Consider the following 17,278-nt stretch of genomic DNA (forward strand, 5'->3'; position numbering starts at 1 on the left):
TATTTATATACATTGGCCGGGACGGGGGTTATATATTTATATACATTGACTGGGAGGTTGGTTATATATTTATATATATTAACTGAGGAGTTATGTATTTATATTGACTGGGGGAGGGGTTATATATTTATATACATTGACTGGGAGAATTGAGCAGCCTGACCTGCAGTAGCGGCGCCACGACCGCTAGGGGGTGGGGTGAAAGAAGGCCCCTTGGCTCCGCCCCTCCAGCCGCTGCGTCACGCGTCGTTCGCGACGTCACGGCGCCCCACCTCCCTCCCGCGTCAGCCAGGATGGGCGCGATGACGTGAGACGACGGCGACGTCACGACGTCGAAGCCTTTGCGGGGCCCCGCCCCGGCGGCTGCGCGCTGACGTCACGGGGAAAAGGGGAGGGGCTTCCCGTCGAGGGGGGAGCGCAGGCGCTGCGGCTGCGGCGGGGGTGAGCAGGCTTTCTCTCCTGATTGTTTCACACTAACTTTAGTTGTTTTTTTTCCTCACCCCCCCCCCTCCCCCTTTCTTCGACAAGGAGGGGGTTTGGGTCGGGCGGATCAACCAACCTGAGTTCCCCCCCCCCTCCTCCTCTCAACGGTTGCCGTCACCACCACCACCTCCTCCTCTCGCTTCTCCAAGGTGGGGGGGGGGGGCGGTTGCGGCGGGTGGGGGACGATGTGGGTGAAGAGAGAGAGAGCGAGCGAGCGAGCGAGCGAGAGGGAAAAAACAAGATGGCCGCCGGCGGGAAGTGGGCGGGGCCGGGGAGAGGTCGCCCCGCCCCCCCCTCCCTCGGACCCGCCCCCCCCTCCCTCCCTCTGTGACGGAACGCCTCCTCCGCCAATGGCCAGCGGCTCCCGCCTGAGCGGCGTCGGCGCCAGCCAATGGGGGGAGGAGGGCTCCCGCCTTGACTAGGTGACGCCCCCTCCCCTGGCGCGCGCTCGATCTCTCTCGCTCCCGTGGTGGTGGGGGCGGGGCGGGGCGGGGTGGGGGGTCAATCAAAGCGCGCCCTCCGCCGCGAGCGGGTCATCCACCTTGGTTGGGGGTGGAGGTCACGCCTCCCACAATGGGTGGGCGGTGCCGCCCTCAGTTGACTGACGCCCCGCCCCCCCTCCCTCCCCCTCCCCCTCCCCCTCCTCCTCCTCCTCCACCGACCAATCAGGTCTTGGCTTTGGGCTGGGTTGGTCTGGTCAGGTCTTGGCTGGGCTTGTCCTGGTCTGGAGTTGGTCTGGGCTTGGCTTGGCTTGGATTGGATTGGTCAGGTCTTGGCTTTGGGTTGGTCTGGTCTGGTCTTGGCTTGGGGTCGGTCTGGTCAGTTCTTGGCTGGGCTTGTCCTGGTCTGGGCTTGGCTTGGATTGGATTGGTCAGGTCTTGACTTTGGGTTGGTCTGGTCAGGTCTTGGCTTGTCCTGGTCTGGAGTTGGTCTGGGCTGGACTGGGCTTGGCTTGGTCAGGTCTTGGCTTTGGGCTGGACTGGTCTAGGATTGGTCTGGTCAGGTCTTGGCTGGGCTTGTCCTGGTCTGGAGTTGGTCTGGGCTTGACTTGGATTGGTCAGGTTTTGGCTTTGGGTTGGACTGGTCTTGGCTTGTCCTGATCTGGAGTTGGTCTGGTCTGGGGTTGGTCTGGTCAGGTCTTGGCTTGTCCTGGTCTGGAGTTGGCTTGGTCTGGGATTGATGTGGTCTGGTCTGGGCTTGGCTTGGTCAGGCCTTGGCTTTGGGTTAGTCTGGTCAGGTCTTGGCTTGTCCTGGTTTGGAGTTCGTCTGGCCTGGTCTGGGCTTGGCTTGGCTTGGTCAGGTCTTGGCTTTGGGCTGGACTGGTCTGGTCAGGTCTTGGCTTGTCTTGATCTGGAGTTGGTCTGGGCTTGGCTTGGATTGGTCAGGTCTTCGCTTTGGGTTCGACTGGTCTGGGGTTGGTCTGGTCAGGTCTTGGCTGGGCTTGTCCTGGTTTGGAGTTGGTCAGGTCTTGGCTTGGATTGGTCAGGTCTTGGCTTGGATTGGTCAGGTCTTGGCTTTGGGTTGGACTGGTCTGGGGTTAGTCTGGTCAGGTTTTGGCTTGTTCTGGTCTGGGGTTGGTCTGGTTAGGTCTTGGCTTGTCCTGATCTGGAGTTGGTCTGGTCAGGTCTTGGCTTGGTTTGTCCTGGTCTGGAGTTGGTCTGGTCTGGGCTTGGCTTGGATTGGTCAGTTCTTGGCTGGGCTTGTCCTGGTCTGGAGTTGGTCTGGGCTGGGCTTGGCTTGGATTGGTCAGGTCTTGGCTTTGGGTTGGTCTGGTCAGGTCTTGGCTGGGCTTGTCCTGGTTTGGAGTTGGTCAGGTCTTGGCTTGGATTGGTCAGGTCTTGGCTTGGATTGGTCAGGTCTTGGCTTTGGGTTGGACTGGTCTGGGGTTAGTCTGGTCAGGTTTTGGCTTGTTCTGGTCTGGGGTTGGTCTGGTTAGGTCTTGGCTTGTCCTGATCTGGAGTTGGTCTGGTCAGGTCTTGGCTTGGTTTGTCCTGGTCTGGAGTTGGTCTGGTCTGGGCTTGGCTTGGATTGGTCAGTTCTTGGCTGGGCTTGTCCTGGTCTGGAGTTGGTCTGGGCTGGGCTTGGCTTGGATTGGTCAGGTCTTGGCTTTGGGTTGGTCTGGTCTGGTCTTGGCTTGTCCTGGTCTGGAGTTGGTCTGGGCTGGGCTTGGCTTGGATTGGTCAGGTCTTGGCTTTGGGTTGCCCTGGTCTGATCTGGGGTTGGTCTGGTCTGATTGGGGGGTGGGGGGGAGCTTCCCATTTCATATTTCATTCTTGCACAAGGCGACAGGACCTCCAGGACGTGTCCTGGCCACGGTTGCCCCTCTCAAAATGCCCGGGGACGGGGTGCGACTTCAGGGTCGCTGGCTGAGAGTCCACGCCGGTCTCCCTCTGGCGGCTCGGGCACAAACCCCACCCCTGACGCCCAACTTGGCCCCGCGGCTCCGTTCACAGTCTTTCTTTCCTGATTTCTGCACAGGCCTGTGACTGACGGTATTGCATATCAGGCCGATCTTGTGCCCCGAGTCTTTATGATGCTCTGATCCGGCTGCCACAGAGAGCGTTGTGTCCACTCCTGCTCACCCCTACCATTCAGGAAGGATTTGCTGTCCCAAGAGCAGCCAGAACCTGGACAGTATCCAGGCTCGGGGCTGGCAAGGGGCAAGTCACGTTCGCGCCGCACACCAGTGCCAGGCAATGACCATCTCCATCAAGAGAGAATCCAACCATCGCCCCCTTGACCTTCAAATGGCATCACCATCGCTGAATCCCCCCCTCTATCAACGTCCTGGGGGTTACCATTGACCAGAAACTGAACTGGGACTAGCCACATAAATACTGTGGCTACAAGAGCAGGTCAGAGGCTGGGAATCCTGCGGACAGTCACACACCTCCTGACTCCCCCCCCAAACCCTGTCCACCATCTACAAGGCACAAGTCAGGAGCGTGATGGGACACTCCCCACTCGCCTGGATGAGTGCAGCTCCCACAACACTCGAGAAGCTCGACACCGTCCAGGACAAAGCAGCCCCCGCTCGATGGGGCACCCCATCCACAAACATTCACTCCAAACACCACCACCGACGCACAGGGGCAGCAGTGTGTGTACCATCTACAAGATGCACTGCAGCAACTCACCAAGCTCTCCTTCGACAGCGCCGCCCAAACCCACGACCTCTACCATCTAGAAGGGCGAGGGCAGCAGACACATGGGGAACACCACCACCTGCAAGTTCCCCTCCCAGCCACTCACCATCCCGACTTGGGCATATATCGGCCGTTCCTTCACTGTCGCTGCGTCAAAATCCTGGAACTCCCTCCCTAACCGCGCCATGGGCGTACCTACACCACACGGACAAAATCCTGGAACTCCCTCCCTAACAGCGCTGTGGGTGTACCTACACCCCACGGGACAAAATCCTGGAACTCCCTCCCTAACAGCGCTGTGGGTGTACCTACACCACACGGACAAAATCCTGGAACTCCCTCCCTAACAGCGCTGTGGGTGTACCTACACCACACGGGACAAAATCCTGGAACTCCCTCCCTAACAGCGCTGTGGGTGTACCTACACCACACGGACAAAATCCTGGAACTCCCTCCCTAACAGCGCTGTGGGTGTACCTACACCACACGGACAAAATCCTGGAACTCCCTCCCTAACAGCGCCGTGGGTGTACCTACAGCACACGGACAAAATCCTGGAACTCCCTCCCCAACAGCGCCGTGGGTGTACCTACACCACACATGGGACAAAATCCTGGAACTCCCTCCCTAACAGCGCCGTGGGTGTACCTACACCACACACGGGGACTGCAGCGGCTCAAGAAGGCGGCTCACCCCCCCCCCCACCTTCTCAAGGGGGCAATTAGGGATGGGCAAATAAATGCTGGGCCCAGCCCAGCGACACCCACATCCCCGCAGGGGGTGATAGAAAAGGATCACATTATCTATTTAAACGGAGAGAGATTTGCAGAACTCTGAATGCTGCAGAGGGATCTGGGTGTCCCGGTACATGAATTGCAAAAAGTCTGAACGCAGCTATGGGCAAGTTATATATTCATTCATAGGACACGGGACATCGCTGGCTAGGCCAGCATTTATTGCCCCATCCCGACCAACTGCCCCTTGTCTCAGAGGGGGCATTTAAGAGCCGTGGGTCTGGAGTCACTTATAAGCCAGACCTGGGTAAGGATGGTAAGGGACGTTCAGGAACCGGACGGGTTTTTACAACAATCGACAATGGTTTCGCGGTTGTTATTAGACTTTTGATCACTTTTTTTTTAATTGAATTCTGCCCTGGTGGGATTTGAACCCGGGTCCCCAGAGCATCCACCCTGGGTCTCTGGAACACCAGCCCAGTGACGATACCACTATGCCACTGATGATGATGTCCTTTATTGCGAGGGGAATGGGAATATATAAAGTCAGGGGGGTGGGGGAGTCTTGCTACAGCCATACAGGGCGTTGGTGAGACCCACACCCGGAGCCCTGTGGACAGTCCCGGTCTCCTTACTGAAGGGAGGGGGGGGCGGACTGACATCGGGGGCCGTTCGGAGAAGGTTCGCTGGGCTGATCCCTGGGACGAAGGGGGGGTTTGTCTCACGGGGAAAGGTTGAGCAGGTTGGGCCCTGGACCCCGTTGGGAGTTTAGAAGAACGAGAGGTGATCTTATTGAAACAGATCAGATTCTGAGAGCGGGTCGCGGGGGGGGGGGGTGCGGTGCTTGACAGGGTGGATGCTGAGAGAATGTTTCCCCTCCCCCCCACTCGTGGGGGGAATCTAGAACGAGGGAGTTGGGGGGGGGCACAGTTTCAGAATAAGGGGTCTCCCATTGAAGACGGAGACGAGGAGGAATTTCTCCCCTCAGAGGGTGGTCAGTCTGTGGAATTCTCTCCCCCCCCCCCCCCCAGAGAGCAGCGGAGGCCGGGTCAGTGAATATATTCGAGGCCGATTTGGATGGGTTTCTGATCGACAAGGGGGTTGGGGGTGACAGGCGGGAAAGTGGAGTTGAGGCCACAATCCGGTCAGCCCCGATCTTATTGAATGGGGGCAGGGGAGCGGACTTGAGGGGCTGAATGGCCTCCTCCTGCTCCTAGGTTGGGTATGCAAGTGGCGACAGGGCATGTGGGAGAATTCTTCCAGCCTCCAAATCGGAGGGTGTTGGGGGGGGGAGTGACTCCCGCATAGGGCGATGAGTGGGAAAGCTGAGGGGAGAAGTCCAGAGGGGTCCTGCCTCTGAGCACAGCACCTTCAACCCCCGTCGGGCTGAGTGAACAAAACCTGCCCCCCATCCGCCTGAGGGGACCAAAGGCTCAGACTGTTTCAAGGAGAGTCTTAGAGAGAGAGAGAGAGCGGGAGAGGCGGAGGGGTTGAGGGAGGGGATTCCAGAGTTCAGGGCAACCCCGCCCCCCCCCCCCCCCCACAAGGCAGCTGAAGGCACGGCCGCCGATGGAGGAGCGATGGGAATCGGGGCGGGGGATGCGCAGGGGGCCAGAATTGGAGATCGTTGAGGAGGTAACAGAGAAGGATAAGGCCAACGTTGTTGATGTGGTCTACGTGGATTTTCAAAGGGCATTTGATACTGTGCCACTCGACAGACTCTGGGGCAAAGTTCTAGCTCACGTGTTGGTGGGCTGGGCAGGCAAGTGGCAGATGAGGTTCAGTGGTTGAACTTGTCTAAGACACTAGTTAGGCCTCATCTGGGGTACTGCGTCCAGTCCTGAGCGCCAGACTTGAGGAAGGATGTGAAGGCGTTGGGGAGAGCGCAGAGGAGATTCACAAGAATGACTCCCAGGATGAAGAGCTTGTAGCTATGAGGAAAGATAGGTAGAGGTTGACTCTTGTTTCCCTTGGAGAAATGAAGGCCGAGAGGAGACTTGGTTCAAGATCCCGAGGGGTATGGGCAGGGTAAAGAGTGAGAAACTGTCCCCGCTCAAGAGAATATCAAGAACTAGAGATCACAGGTTCAAAATAATTGGCAAAAGGAGTAAATGTATTGTGAGGATTTTGACTCATCCAGAGATGGTTGGAGTTTGGAACAAATTTCCTGAAAGGGTGGTGGAGGCAGGCTGAAGGAGTTTACAGGGATAGGGAGGGTTGTAGGGGGCTGGAGGAGGTTACAGGGATAGGGAGGGTTGTAGGGACTGGAGGAGGTAACAGAGATAGGGCGGGTTGTAGGGGCTGAAGGAGGTTACAGGGATAGGGAGGGTTGTAGGGGGCTGGAGGAGGTTACAGGGATAGGGAGGGTTGTAGGGGCTGGAGGAGGTTACAGAGATAGGGAGGGTTGTAGGGGCTGGAGGAGGTTAGAGAGAGGGAAGGTTGTAGGGGCTGAGGGAGCGGAGGGTCAGCGCTGAGGGAGCGCTGGATTGTCGAAGGGTCAGCGCTGAGGGAGTGCCGCACTGTCAAAGGGTCAGCGCTGAGGGAGAGCCGCACTGTCGGAGGGTCAGTGCTGAGGGAGCACCGCACTGTCGGAGGGTCAGGGCTGAGGGAGAGCCGCACTGTCGGAGGGTCAGTGCTGAGGGAGAACCGCACTGTCGGAGGGTCAGTGCTGAGGGAGAGCCGCACTGTCGGAGGGTCAGTGCTGAGGGAGAGCCGCACTGAGGGCCAGTGCTGAGGGAGAGCCGCACTGAGGGCCAGTGCTGAGGGAGCGCCACACTGTCGGAGGGCCAGTGCTGAGGGAGCGCCACACTGTCGGAGGGTCAGTGCTGAGGGAGAGCCGCACTGTCGGAGGGTCAGTGCTGAGGGAGCGCCGCACTGTGAGAGTGTCAGTGTTGAGGGAGCGCCGCACTGTCGAAGGGTCAGTGCTGAGGGAGCGCCGCACTGTCGGAGAGTCAGCGCTGAGGGAGCACCGCACTGTCGGAGGGTCAGCGCTGAGGGAGAGCCGCACTGTCGGAGGGTCAGTGCTGAGGGAGCGCTGCACTTTCGGAGTGTCAGCGCTGAGGGAGAGCCGCACTGTCGGAGGGTCAGTGCTGAGGGAGTGCCGCACTGTCGGAGAGTCAGCGCTGAGGGAGCACCTCACTGTTGGAGGGTCAGTGCTGAGGGAGCGCCGCACTGTCGGAGGGTCAGCGCTGAGGGAGCACCTCACTGTTGGAGGGTCAGCGCTGAGGGAGAGCCGCACGGTCGGAGGGTCAGTGCTGAGGGAGAGCCGCACTGTCGGAGGGTCAGTGCTGAGGGAGAGCCGCACTGTCGGAGGGTCAGTGCTGAGGGAGAGCCGCACTGTCGGAGGGTCAGTGCTGAGGGAGAGCCGCACTGTCGGAGAGTCAGCGCTGAGGGAGCACCTCACTGTCGGAGGGTCAGTGCTGAGGGAGAGCCGCACTGTGGGAGGGCCAGCGCTGAGGGAGTGCTGCACTGTGGGAGGGTCAGTGCTGAGGGAGAGCCGCACTGTGGGAGGGTCAGCGCTGAGGGAGCGCTGCACTGTCGGAGAGTCAGCGCTGAGGGAGCACCTCACTATCGGAGGGTCACTGCTGAGGGAGTGCCGCACTGTCGGAGGGTCAGTGCTGAGGGAGTGCCGCACTGTCAGAGGTTCAGTGCTGAGGGGGCGCCGCACTGTCGGAGGGTCAGTGCTGAGGGAGTGCTGCACTGTCGGAGGGTCAGTGCTGAGGGAGAGCCGCACTGTGAGAGGGTCAGTACTGAGGGAGCGCCGCACTGTGGGAGGGTCAGTGCTGAGGGAGAGCCGCACTGTGGGAGGGTCAGTGCTGAGGGAGAGCCGCACTGTGGGAGGGTCAGTGCTGAGGGAGAGCCGCACTGTCGGAGGGTCAGTGCTGAGGGAGAGCCGCACTGTCGGAGGGTCAGTGCTGAGGGAGAGCCGCACTGTGGGAGGGTCAGTGCTGAGGGAGAGCCGCACTGTGGGAGGGTCAGTGCTGAGGGAGAGCCGCACTGTCGGAGGGTCAGTGCTGAGGGAGAGCCGCACTGTCGGAGGGTCAGTGCTGAGGGAGAGCCGCACTGTCGGAGGGTCAGTGCTGAGGGAGTGCCGCACTGTCGGAGAGTCAGCGCTGAGGGAGCACCTCACTGTTGGAGGGTCAGTGCTGAGGGAGCGCCGCACTGTCTGAGGGAGCGCCGCACTGTCGGAGGGTCAGCGCTGAGGGAGCACCTCACTGTTGGAGGGTCAGCGCTGAGGGAGAGCCGCACGGTCGGAGGGTCAGTGCTGAGGGAGAGCCGCACTGTCGGAGGGTCAGTGCTGAGGGAGAGCCGCACTGTCGGAGGGTCAGCGCTGAGGGAGCACCTCACTGTCGGAGGGTCAGTGCTGAGGGAGAGCCGCACTGTGGGAGGGCCAGCGCTGAGGGAGTGCTGCACTTTGGGAGGGTCAGTGCTGAGGGAGAGCCGCACTGTGGGAGGGTCAGCGCTGAGGGAGCGCTGCACTGTCGGAGAGTCAGCGCTGAGGGAGCACCTCACTATCGGAGGGTCAGTGCTGAGGGAGTGCCGCACTGTCGGAGGGTCAGTGCTGAGGGAGTGCCGCACTGTCGGAGGGTCAGTGCTGAGGGAGAGCCGCACTGTCGGAGGGTCAGCGCTGAGGGAGAGCCGCACTGTGGGAGGGTCAGTGCTGAGGGAGCGCCGCACTGTGGGAGGGTCAGTGCTGAGGGAGAGCCGCACTGTCGGAGGGTCAGTGCTGAGGGAGAGCCGCACTGTGGGAGGGTCAGTGCTGAGGGAGAGCTGCACTGTCGGAGGGTCAGTGCTGAGGGAGAGCCGCACTGTCGGAGGGTCAGTGCTGAGGGAGAGCCGCACTGTCGGAGGGTCAGCGCTGAGGGAGCGCTGCACTGTCGGAGGGTCAGCGCTGAGGGAGAGCCGCACTGTCGGAGGATCAGCGCTGAGGGAGAGCCACACTGTCGGGTGAAATTCTGCCCCCTGCACCTACACTTACCATGTGTTTTGCTGACTGTGTTTGGGTTGCATTGGAACCTGTGACTGTTGGACAGCACTGACTGAGTAATAATCTCTCTCCCCTCTTTCCCTGCCCCCTCTCCCTCTCTCTCACCCTGCGCCCCTCTCACCCGCCCCCCCCCCACCTCTTTCCTCTCTCTCTCTCTCTCTCTCTGTCTGTCTCTGTCTCTCTGTCCCCCACTCTTTCTCTCTCCCCACACCCCTCTCCACATTTCTGTATTTCAGTGGATCCCTCGTGCTTTTGAAGATGGGGGATGACAGGCCGTTTGTGTGCGGTGCCCCAGGCTGTGGGCAGGTGAGACTTTCCTCATCATCCAAGGAGTACGAGTACACATCGCTGCAAAACAATCCCACATGTTCAGAGGTTTCCCAACACATCCAAGTGTCTTAACGCGCCTTTCCCAGCAGAGGCCTGGAATCCTGTGGAGAGTCACTCACCTCCTGACTCCCCCCCCAAAGCCTGTCCACCATCCACAAGGCACAAGTCAGGAGTGTGATGGGACACCCCCCACTTGCCTGGATGAGTGCAGCTCCCACAACACTCGAGAAGCTCGACACCGTCCAGGACAAAGCAGCCCCCGCTCGATGGGGCTCCCCATCCACAAACATTCACTCCCTCCACCACCACCACCACCGACGCACAGGGGCAGCAGTGTGTGTACCATCTACAAGATGCACTGCAGCAACTCGCCAAGGGCTCCTTCGACAGCGCCGCCCAAACCCACCACCTCTACCATCTAGAAGGACGAGGGCAGCAGACACATGGGGAACACCACCACTTGCAAGTTCCCCTCCCGAGCCGCTCACCATCCCGACTTGGGAATATATCGGCCGTTCCTTCACTGTCGCTGGGTCAAAATCCTGGAAATCCCTCCCTAACAGCGCCGTGGGTGTACCTACACCACACGGACAAAATCCTGGAACTCCCTCCCTAACAGCGCTGTGGGTGTACCTACACCACAGGGGACAAAATCCTGGAACTCTCTCCCTAACAGCACCGTGGGTGTACCTACACCACAGGGACAGAATCCTGGAACTCCCTCCCCAACAGCGCCGTGGGTGTACCTACACCACACGGACAAAATCCTGGAACTCCCTCCCTAACAGCGCCGTGGGTGTACCTACACCACACGGGACAAAATCCTGGAACTCACCCCCGAACAGCGCCGTGGGTGTACCTACACCACACGGACAAAATCCTGGAACTCACCCCCTAACAGCGCTGTGGGTGTACCTACACCACACGGGGACAAAATCCTGGAACTCCCTCCCTAACAGCGCCGTGGGTGTACCTACACCACACGGGACAAAATCCTGGAACTCCCTCCCTAACAGCGCTGTGGGTGTACCTACACCACACGGGACAAAATCCTGGAACTCCCTCCCTAATAGCGCCGTGGGTGTACCTACACCACACGGGACAAAATCCTGGAACTCACCCCCTAACAGCGCTGTGGGTGTACCTACACCACACGGGACAAAATCCTGGAACTCCCTCTCTAAAAGCGCCGTGGGTGTACCTACACCACACGGACAAAATCCTGGAACTCCCTTCCTAACAGCGCTGTGGGTGTACCTACACCACACGGGACAAAATCCTGGAACTCCCTCCCTAACAGCGCTGTGGGTGTACCTACACCACACACGGGGACTGCAGCGGCTCACCACCCACCTTCTCAAGGGGGCAATTCTCAAGGGTAATAAACGCTGGGCCCAGCCCAGCGACCCTCATGTCCTCCCCTAGATTCAGTTTATGCTGTTTGACTCAGTTGTTGCTGATCTGCTCAGTTCACCAACACCCCTCCTCCCCATGCTCCGCTCATCTGAACAACAATGTTTGTCCCCACAGAGATTTACCAATGAGGACCACTTGGCTGTCCACAGGCACAAGCACGAGATGACCCTGAAGTTTGGACCAGCTCGAGATGGGGTCATTGTTGCCGGTAGGTGCAGGTCACACACGCGTGTGGGTGTCGTTTATTCCCCTCCCTCCTCGACTTAGTAAACCAGAACCGGAAAGTGGCCATTCAGCCCCCGCCTCCTCCTCCTCGAGCCTGTAACACAGGAACAGGAGGAGGCCATTCAGCCCCTCCTCCTCCTCCTCGAGCCTGTAACACTGAAGGAGGCCATTCAGCCCCCAAACTCCTCCTCCTCCAGCCTGTTACACAGGAGGAGGCCATTCAGCCCCTCTTCCTCGAGCCTGTTACACAGGAACAGGAGGTGGCCATTCAGCCCCTCCTCCTCGAGCCTGTTACACAGGAACAGGAGGAGGCCATTCAGCCCCTCTCCTCCTCCTCGAGCCTGTTACACAGGAACAGGAGGAGGCCATTCAGCCCCTCTCCTCCTCGAGCCTGTTACACAGGAACAGGAGGAGGCCATTCAGCCCCTCCTCCTCCTCGAGCCTGTTACACAGGAACAGGAGGAGGCCATTCAGCCCCTCCTCCTCTTCGAGCCTGTTACACAGGAACAGGAGGAGGCCATTCAGCCCCTCTCCTCCTCCTCCTCGAGCCTCTTACACAGGAACAGGAGGAGGCCATTCAGCCCCTCTCCTCGAGCCTGTTACACAGGAACAGGAGGAGGCCATTCAGCCCCTCTCCTCGAGCCTGTTACACAGGAACAGGAGGAGGCCATTCAGCCCCTCCTCCTCCTCCTCGAGCCTGTTACACTGAAGGAGGCCATTCAGCCCCCGCCTCCTCCTCCTCGAGCCTGTAACACAGGAACAGGAGGAGGCCATTCAGCCCCTCCTCCTCCTCCTCGAGCCTGTTACACTGAAGGAGGCCATTCAGCCCCCAAACTCCTCCTCCTCCAGCCTGTTACACAGGAGGAGGCCATTCAGCCCCTCCTCCTCGAGCCTGTTACACAGGAACAGGAGGAGGCCATTCAGCCCCTCTCCTCCTCCTCCTCGAACCTGTTACACAGGAACAGGAGGAGGCCATTCAGCCCCTCTCCTCCTCGAGCCTGTTACACAGGAACAGGAGGAGGCCATTCAGCCCCTCCTCCTCCTCGAGCCTGTTACACAGGAACAGGAGGAGGCCATTCAGCCCCTCCTCCTCCTCGAGCCTGTTACACAGGAACAGGAGGAGGCCATTCAGCCCCTCCTCCTCCTCGAGCCTGTTACACAGGAACAGGAGGAGGCCATTCAGCCCCTCCTCCTCTTCGAGCCTGTTACACAGGAACAGGAGGAGGCCATTCAGCCCCTCTCCTCCTCCTCCTCGAGCCTCTTACACAGGAACAGGAGGAGGCCATTCAGCCCCTCTCCTCGAGCCTGTTACACAGGAACAGGAGGAGGCCATTCAGCCCCTCTCCTCGAGCCTGTTACACAGGAACAGGAGGAGGCCATTCAGCCCCTCTCCTCGAGCCTGTTACACAGGAACAGGAGGAGGCCATTCAGCCCCTCTCCTCGAGCCTCTTACACAGGAACAGGAGGAGGCCATTCAGCCCCTCTCCTCCTCCTCGAGCCAGTTACACAGGAACAGGAGGAGGCCATTCAGCCCCTCTCCTCCTCCGGCTCGAGCCTGTTACACAGGAACAGGAGGAGGCCATTCAGCCCCTCCTCCTCCTCGAGCCTGTTACACAGGAACACAAGGAGGCCAGTCAGCCCCTCTCCTCCTTGAGCCTGTTACAGAGGAACAGGAGGAGGCCATTCAGCCCCCTGAGAAGAGGAGTCCAGGGTGTGGGTCGGGCAAACTTGGGGATGAGAGGAAGGCAGTATGGTGGGCGAAGGTGGAGTACTGGGGGTTGAGAGAGGGGAGTGGGATACGAGGAGAGGGGAGTGGTAAATGAAGGGAGGGCGGGAATGGCCGGTCGGTGGGGGTGCGGTGTTTGCATTGAGAGTTGGGGACCGCTCTGCCTTAAAGCTTCTCTGACCTGTTGAATGTGACTCCTCCCACCCCTCCCCTCTCCTCCCCCTCCTGCCCTCCCGCAACCCCCCCCCCACCCCCCCACCCCACCCCCCCCCACCCACCACCCCCAGATCAGACTCCAACCCCAACACGCTTCCTGAAAAACTGTGAGGAGGTTGGACTGTTCAACGAGCTAGCGAACCCGTTCGAGCAGGAGTTCAAAAAGGCCGACGAAGAAGAGGGTAAAAAGGTCAGTTGCTCAGGTGCGCCACACAATGCGGCCAAATAGCCGGCGTCCCACAGTACTCAGTGGGGGGGAGGGGGAGGGGGTGGCGGGGACCAGCGGCTGCTGCTCGAGGAGCAGGCTTCCTCAGGCGACCACCATGCTTACTGTTAACTGTCTGTACATACGGTCATGGAGGCTGAGGGTGAGGGAGAGACCTCTCTGTTAAACCCCACTCCCTCTCTGTGTGTCTGTCTGTCTCTCCCGCTCTCCTTCCCGCCCTCTCCCGCGCGCTCTCCCTCCCGCCCGCTCCCGCTCTCTCTCCCTCCCTCCCGCTCGCTCCAGCTCTCACCCACTCTCCCTCTCTCCCGCCCGCTCCCGCTCTCTCTCCCTCCCTCCCGCCCGCTCCCGCTCTCTCTCCATCCCTCCCGCCCTCCCCCGCTCTCTCTCTCTCCCTCCCGCCCTCCCCTGCTCTCTCCCCCTCCCTCCCGCCCTCCCCTGCTCTCTCTCCCACCCTGCCGCCCTCCCCTGCTCTCTCTCCCTCCCTCCCGCCCTCCCCCGCTCTCTCCCTCCCTCCCGCCCTCACCCCGCTCTCTCTCTCTCCCTCCCGCCCTCCCCTGCTCTCTCCCCCTCCCTCCCGCCCTCCCCTGCTCTCTCTCCCACCCTGCCGCCCTCCCCTGCTCTCTCTCCCTCCCTCCCGCCCTCCCCCGCTCTCTCCCTCCCTCCCGCCCTCCACCGCTCTCCCTCCCGCCGGCCCGCTCCTTCTCACTCTCCCTCCCTCCCCCACTCTCTCTCCCTCCCTCCCGCCCTCCCCCGCTCTCTCTCCCGCCCTCCCCCCGCTCTCTCCCTCCCTCCTGCCCTCCCCGCTCTCCCTCCCTCCCGCCCGCTCCTTCTCACTCTCCCTCCCTCCCGCCCTCCCCCGCTCTCTCCCGCCCTCCCCCGCTCTCCCGCCCTCCCCCCGCTCTCTCTCTCTCCCTCCCTCCCGCCCTCCCCCGCTCTCTCTCCCGCCCTCCCCCGCTCTCTCTCCCTCCCTCCCTCCCGCCCTCCCCCACTCTCTCTCTCTCCCCCGCTCTCTCTCCCTCCCTCCCGCCCTCCCCCGCTCTCCTTCCTGCCCGCCCGCCCTCCCCCGCTCTCTCTCCCTCCCTCCCGCCCTCCCCCACTCTCCCTCCCGCCCGCCCGCTCCTTCTCACTCTCCCTCCCTCCCCCACTCTCTCTCCCTCCCGCCCGCCCTCCCCCCGCTCTCCTCCCGCCCGCTCCTTCTCACTCTCCCTCCCTCCCCCACTCTCTCTCCCTCCCTCCCGCCCTCCCCCGCTCTCTCTCTCTCCCTCCCGCCCTCCCCTGCTCTCTCCCCCTCCCTCCCGCCCTCCCCTGCTCTCTCTCCCTCCCTCCCGCCCTCCCCCGCTCTCTCCCTCCCTCCCGCCCTCCACCGCTCTCCCTCCCGCCGGCCCGCTCCTTCTCACTCTCCCTCCCTCCCCCACTCTCTCTCCCTCCCTCCCGCCCTCCCCCGCTCTCTCTCCCGCCCTCCCCCGCTCTCTCCCTCCCTCCTGCCCTCCCCGCTCTCCCTCCCTCCCGCCCGCTCCTTCTCACTCTCCTCCCTCCCGCCCTCCCCCGCTCTCCCGCCCTCCCCCGCTCTCTCTCTCTCCCTCCCTCCCGCCCTCCCCCGCTCTCTCTCCCGCCCTCCCCCGCTCTCTCTCCCTCCCTCCCTCCCGCCCTCCCCCCACTCTCTCTCTCTCCCCCGCTCTCTCTCCCTCCCTCCCGCCCTCCCCCGCTCTCCCTCCTGCCCGCCCGCCCTCCCCCGCTCTCTCTCCCTCCCTCCCGCCCTCCCCCACTCTCCCTCCCGCCCGCCCGCTCCTTCTCACTCTCCCTCCCTCCCCCACTCTCTCTCCCTCCCGCCCGCCCTCCCCCGCTCTCCCTCCCGCCCGCGTCCTTCTCACTCTCCCTCCTCCCCCACTCTCTCTCCCTCCCTCCCGCCCTCCCCCGCTCTCTCTCTCTCCCTCCCGCCCTCCCCTGCTCTCTCCCCCTCCCTCCCGCCCTCCCCTGCTCTCTCTCCCACCCTGCCGCCCTCCCCAGCTCTCTCTCCCTCCCTCCCGCCCTCCCCCGCTCTCTCCCTCCCTCCCGCCCTCCACCGCTCTCCCTCCCGCCGGCCCGCTCCTTCTCACTCTCCCTCCCTCCCCCACTCTCTCTCCCTCCCTCCCGCCCTCCCCCGCTCTCTCTCCCGCCCTCCCCCGCTCTCTCCCTCCCTCCTGCCCTCCCCGCTCTCCCTCCCTCCCGCCCGCTCCTTCTCACTCTCCCTCCCTCCCGCCCTCCCACGCTCTCCCGCCCTCCCACGCTCTCCCGCCCTCCCCCGCTCTCCCGCCCTCCCCCGCTCTCTCTCTCTCCCTCCCTCCCGCCCTCCCCCGCTCTCTCTCCCGCCCTCCCCGCTCTCTCTCCCTCCCTCCCGCCCTCCCCCGCTCTCCCTCCTGCCAGCCCGCCCTCCCCCGCTCTCTCTCCCTCCCTCCCGCCCTCCCCCACTCTCCCTCCCGCCTGCCCGCTCCTTCTCACTCTCCCTCCCTCCCCCACTCTCTCACTGTCCTTCCCGCCTGCTCCTTCTCACTCTCCCTCCCTCCCCCACTCTCTCTCCCTCCCTCCCGCCCTCCGCTGCTCTCCCCTCCTCCCTCCCCTGCTCTCCCTCCCTCCCTACCCTGCTCTCCCTCCCTCCCTCCCTGCTCTCTCCCTCCCTCCCTCCCTCCCTCCCCTGCTCTCCCCTCCTCCCTCCCCTGCTCTCCCCTCCTCCCTCCCCTGCTCTCCCTCCCTCCCTACCCTGCTCTCCCTCCCTCCCTACCCTGCTCTCCCTCCCTCCCCCCCTGCTCTCCCTCCCTCCCTCGCTCTCCCTCCCTCCCTCCCTCCCCTGCTCTCCCTCCCTCCCTCCCCTGCTCTCCCTCCCTCCCTCCCCTGCTCTCCCTCCCTCCCTCCCCTGCTCTCCCTCCCTCCCTCCCTCCCCTGCTCTCCCTCCCTCCCTCCCCTGCTCTCCCTCCCTCCCTCCCCTGCTCTCCCTCCCTCCCCTGCTCTCTCTCCCTCCCCTGCTCTCCCTCCCTCCCTCCCCTGCTCTCCCTCCCTCCCCTGCTCTCTCTCCCTCCCCTGCTCTCCCTCCCTCCCTCCCCTGCTCTCGCTCCCTCCCCTGCTCTCCCAACCTCCCCTGCTCTCTCTCCCTCCCCTGCTCTCCCTCCCTCCCCCCTCCCCTGCTCTCCCTCCCTCCCCTGCTCTCCCTCCCTCCCCTGCTCTCCCTCCCTCCCCTGCTCTCCCTGCCTCCCTCCCTCCCTCCCCTGCTCTCCCTCCCTCCCTCCCTCCCCTGCTCTCCCTCCCTCCCTCCCCTGCTCTCTCTCCCTCCCTCGCTCTCCCTCCCTCCCCTGCTCTCCCTCCCTCCCTCCCCTGCTCTCCCTCCCTCCCTCCCCTGCTCTCCCTCCCTCCCTCCCTCCCCTGCTCTCCCTCCCTCCCTCCCTCCCCTGCTCTCCCTCCCTCCCTCCCTCCCTCCCCTGCTCTCTCTCCCTCCCTCCCTCGCTCTCCCTCCCTCCCTCGCTCTCCCTCCCTCCTTCGCTCTCCCTCCCCTGCTCTCCCTCCCTCCCTCCCCTGCTCTCCCTCCCTCCCCTGCTCTCCCTCCCTCCCTCCCTCTCCCTCCCTCCCTCCCTCGCTCTCCCTCCCTCGCTCGCTCTCCCTCCCTCGCTCGCTCTCCCTCCCTCGCTCTCCCTCCCTCGCTCTCCCTCCCACGCTCTCCCTCCCACGCTCTCCCTCCCTCGCTCTCCCTCCCACGCTCTCCCTCCCACGCTCTCCCTCCCTCGCTCTCCCTCCCTCGCTCTCCCTCCCTCGCTCTCCCTC

At 62.7% G+C, this 17,278-nt stretch overlaps 1 protein-coding gene across 1 annotated transcript in view; it reads left to right on the top strand.

Annotated features, from left to right (window-relative positions):
- Positions 1–398: 398 nt before the first annotated feature.
- LOC121275067 (cyclic AMP-dependent transcription factor ATF-7-like) overlaps positions 399–17,278 on the top strand; it is a 27,476-nt gene continuing 10,596 nt past the window's right edge. Inside the window, exons 1-4 of the mRNA XM_041182462.1 lie at positions 399–441; positions 9,587–9,656; positions 11,211–11,304; positions 13,335–13,453. Coding sequence (XP_041038396.1) covers positions 9,609–9,656; positions 11,211–11,304; positions 13,335–13,453 — 261 coding nt within the window. The 5' untranslated portion in view covers positions 399–441; positions 9,587–9,608. The remainder of the gene's footprint in view (positions 442–9,586; positions 9,657–11,210; positions 11,305–13,334; positions 13,454–17,278) is intronic.

Source organism: Carcharodon carcharias, assembly GCF_017639515.1.
Source record: "Carcharodon carcharias isolate sCarCar2 chromosome X unlocalized genomic scaffold, sCarCar2.pri SUPER_X_unloc_1, whole genome shotgun sequence".
Classification (NCBI taxonomy): domain Eukaryota; kingdom Metazoa; phylum Chordata; class Chondrichthyes; order Lamniformes; family Lamnidae; genus Carcharodon; species Carcharodon carcharias.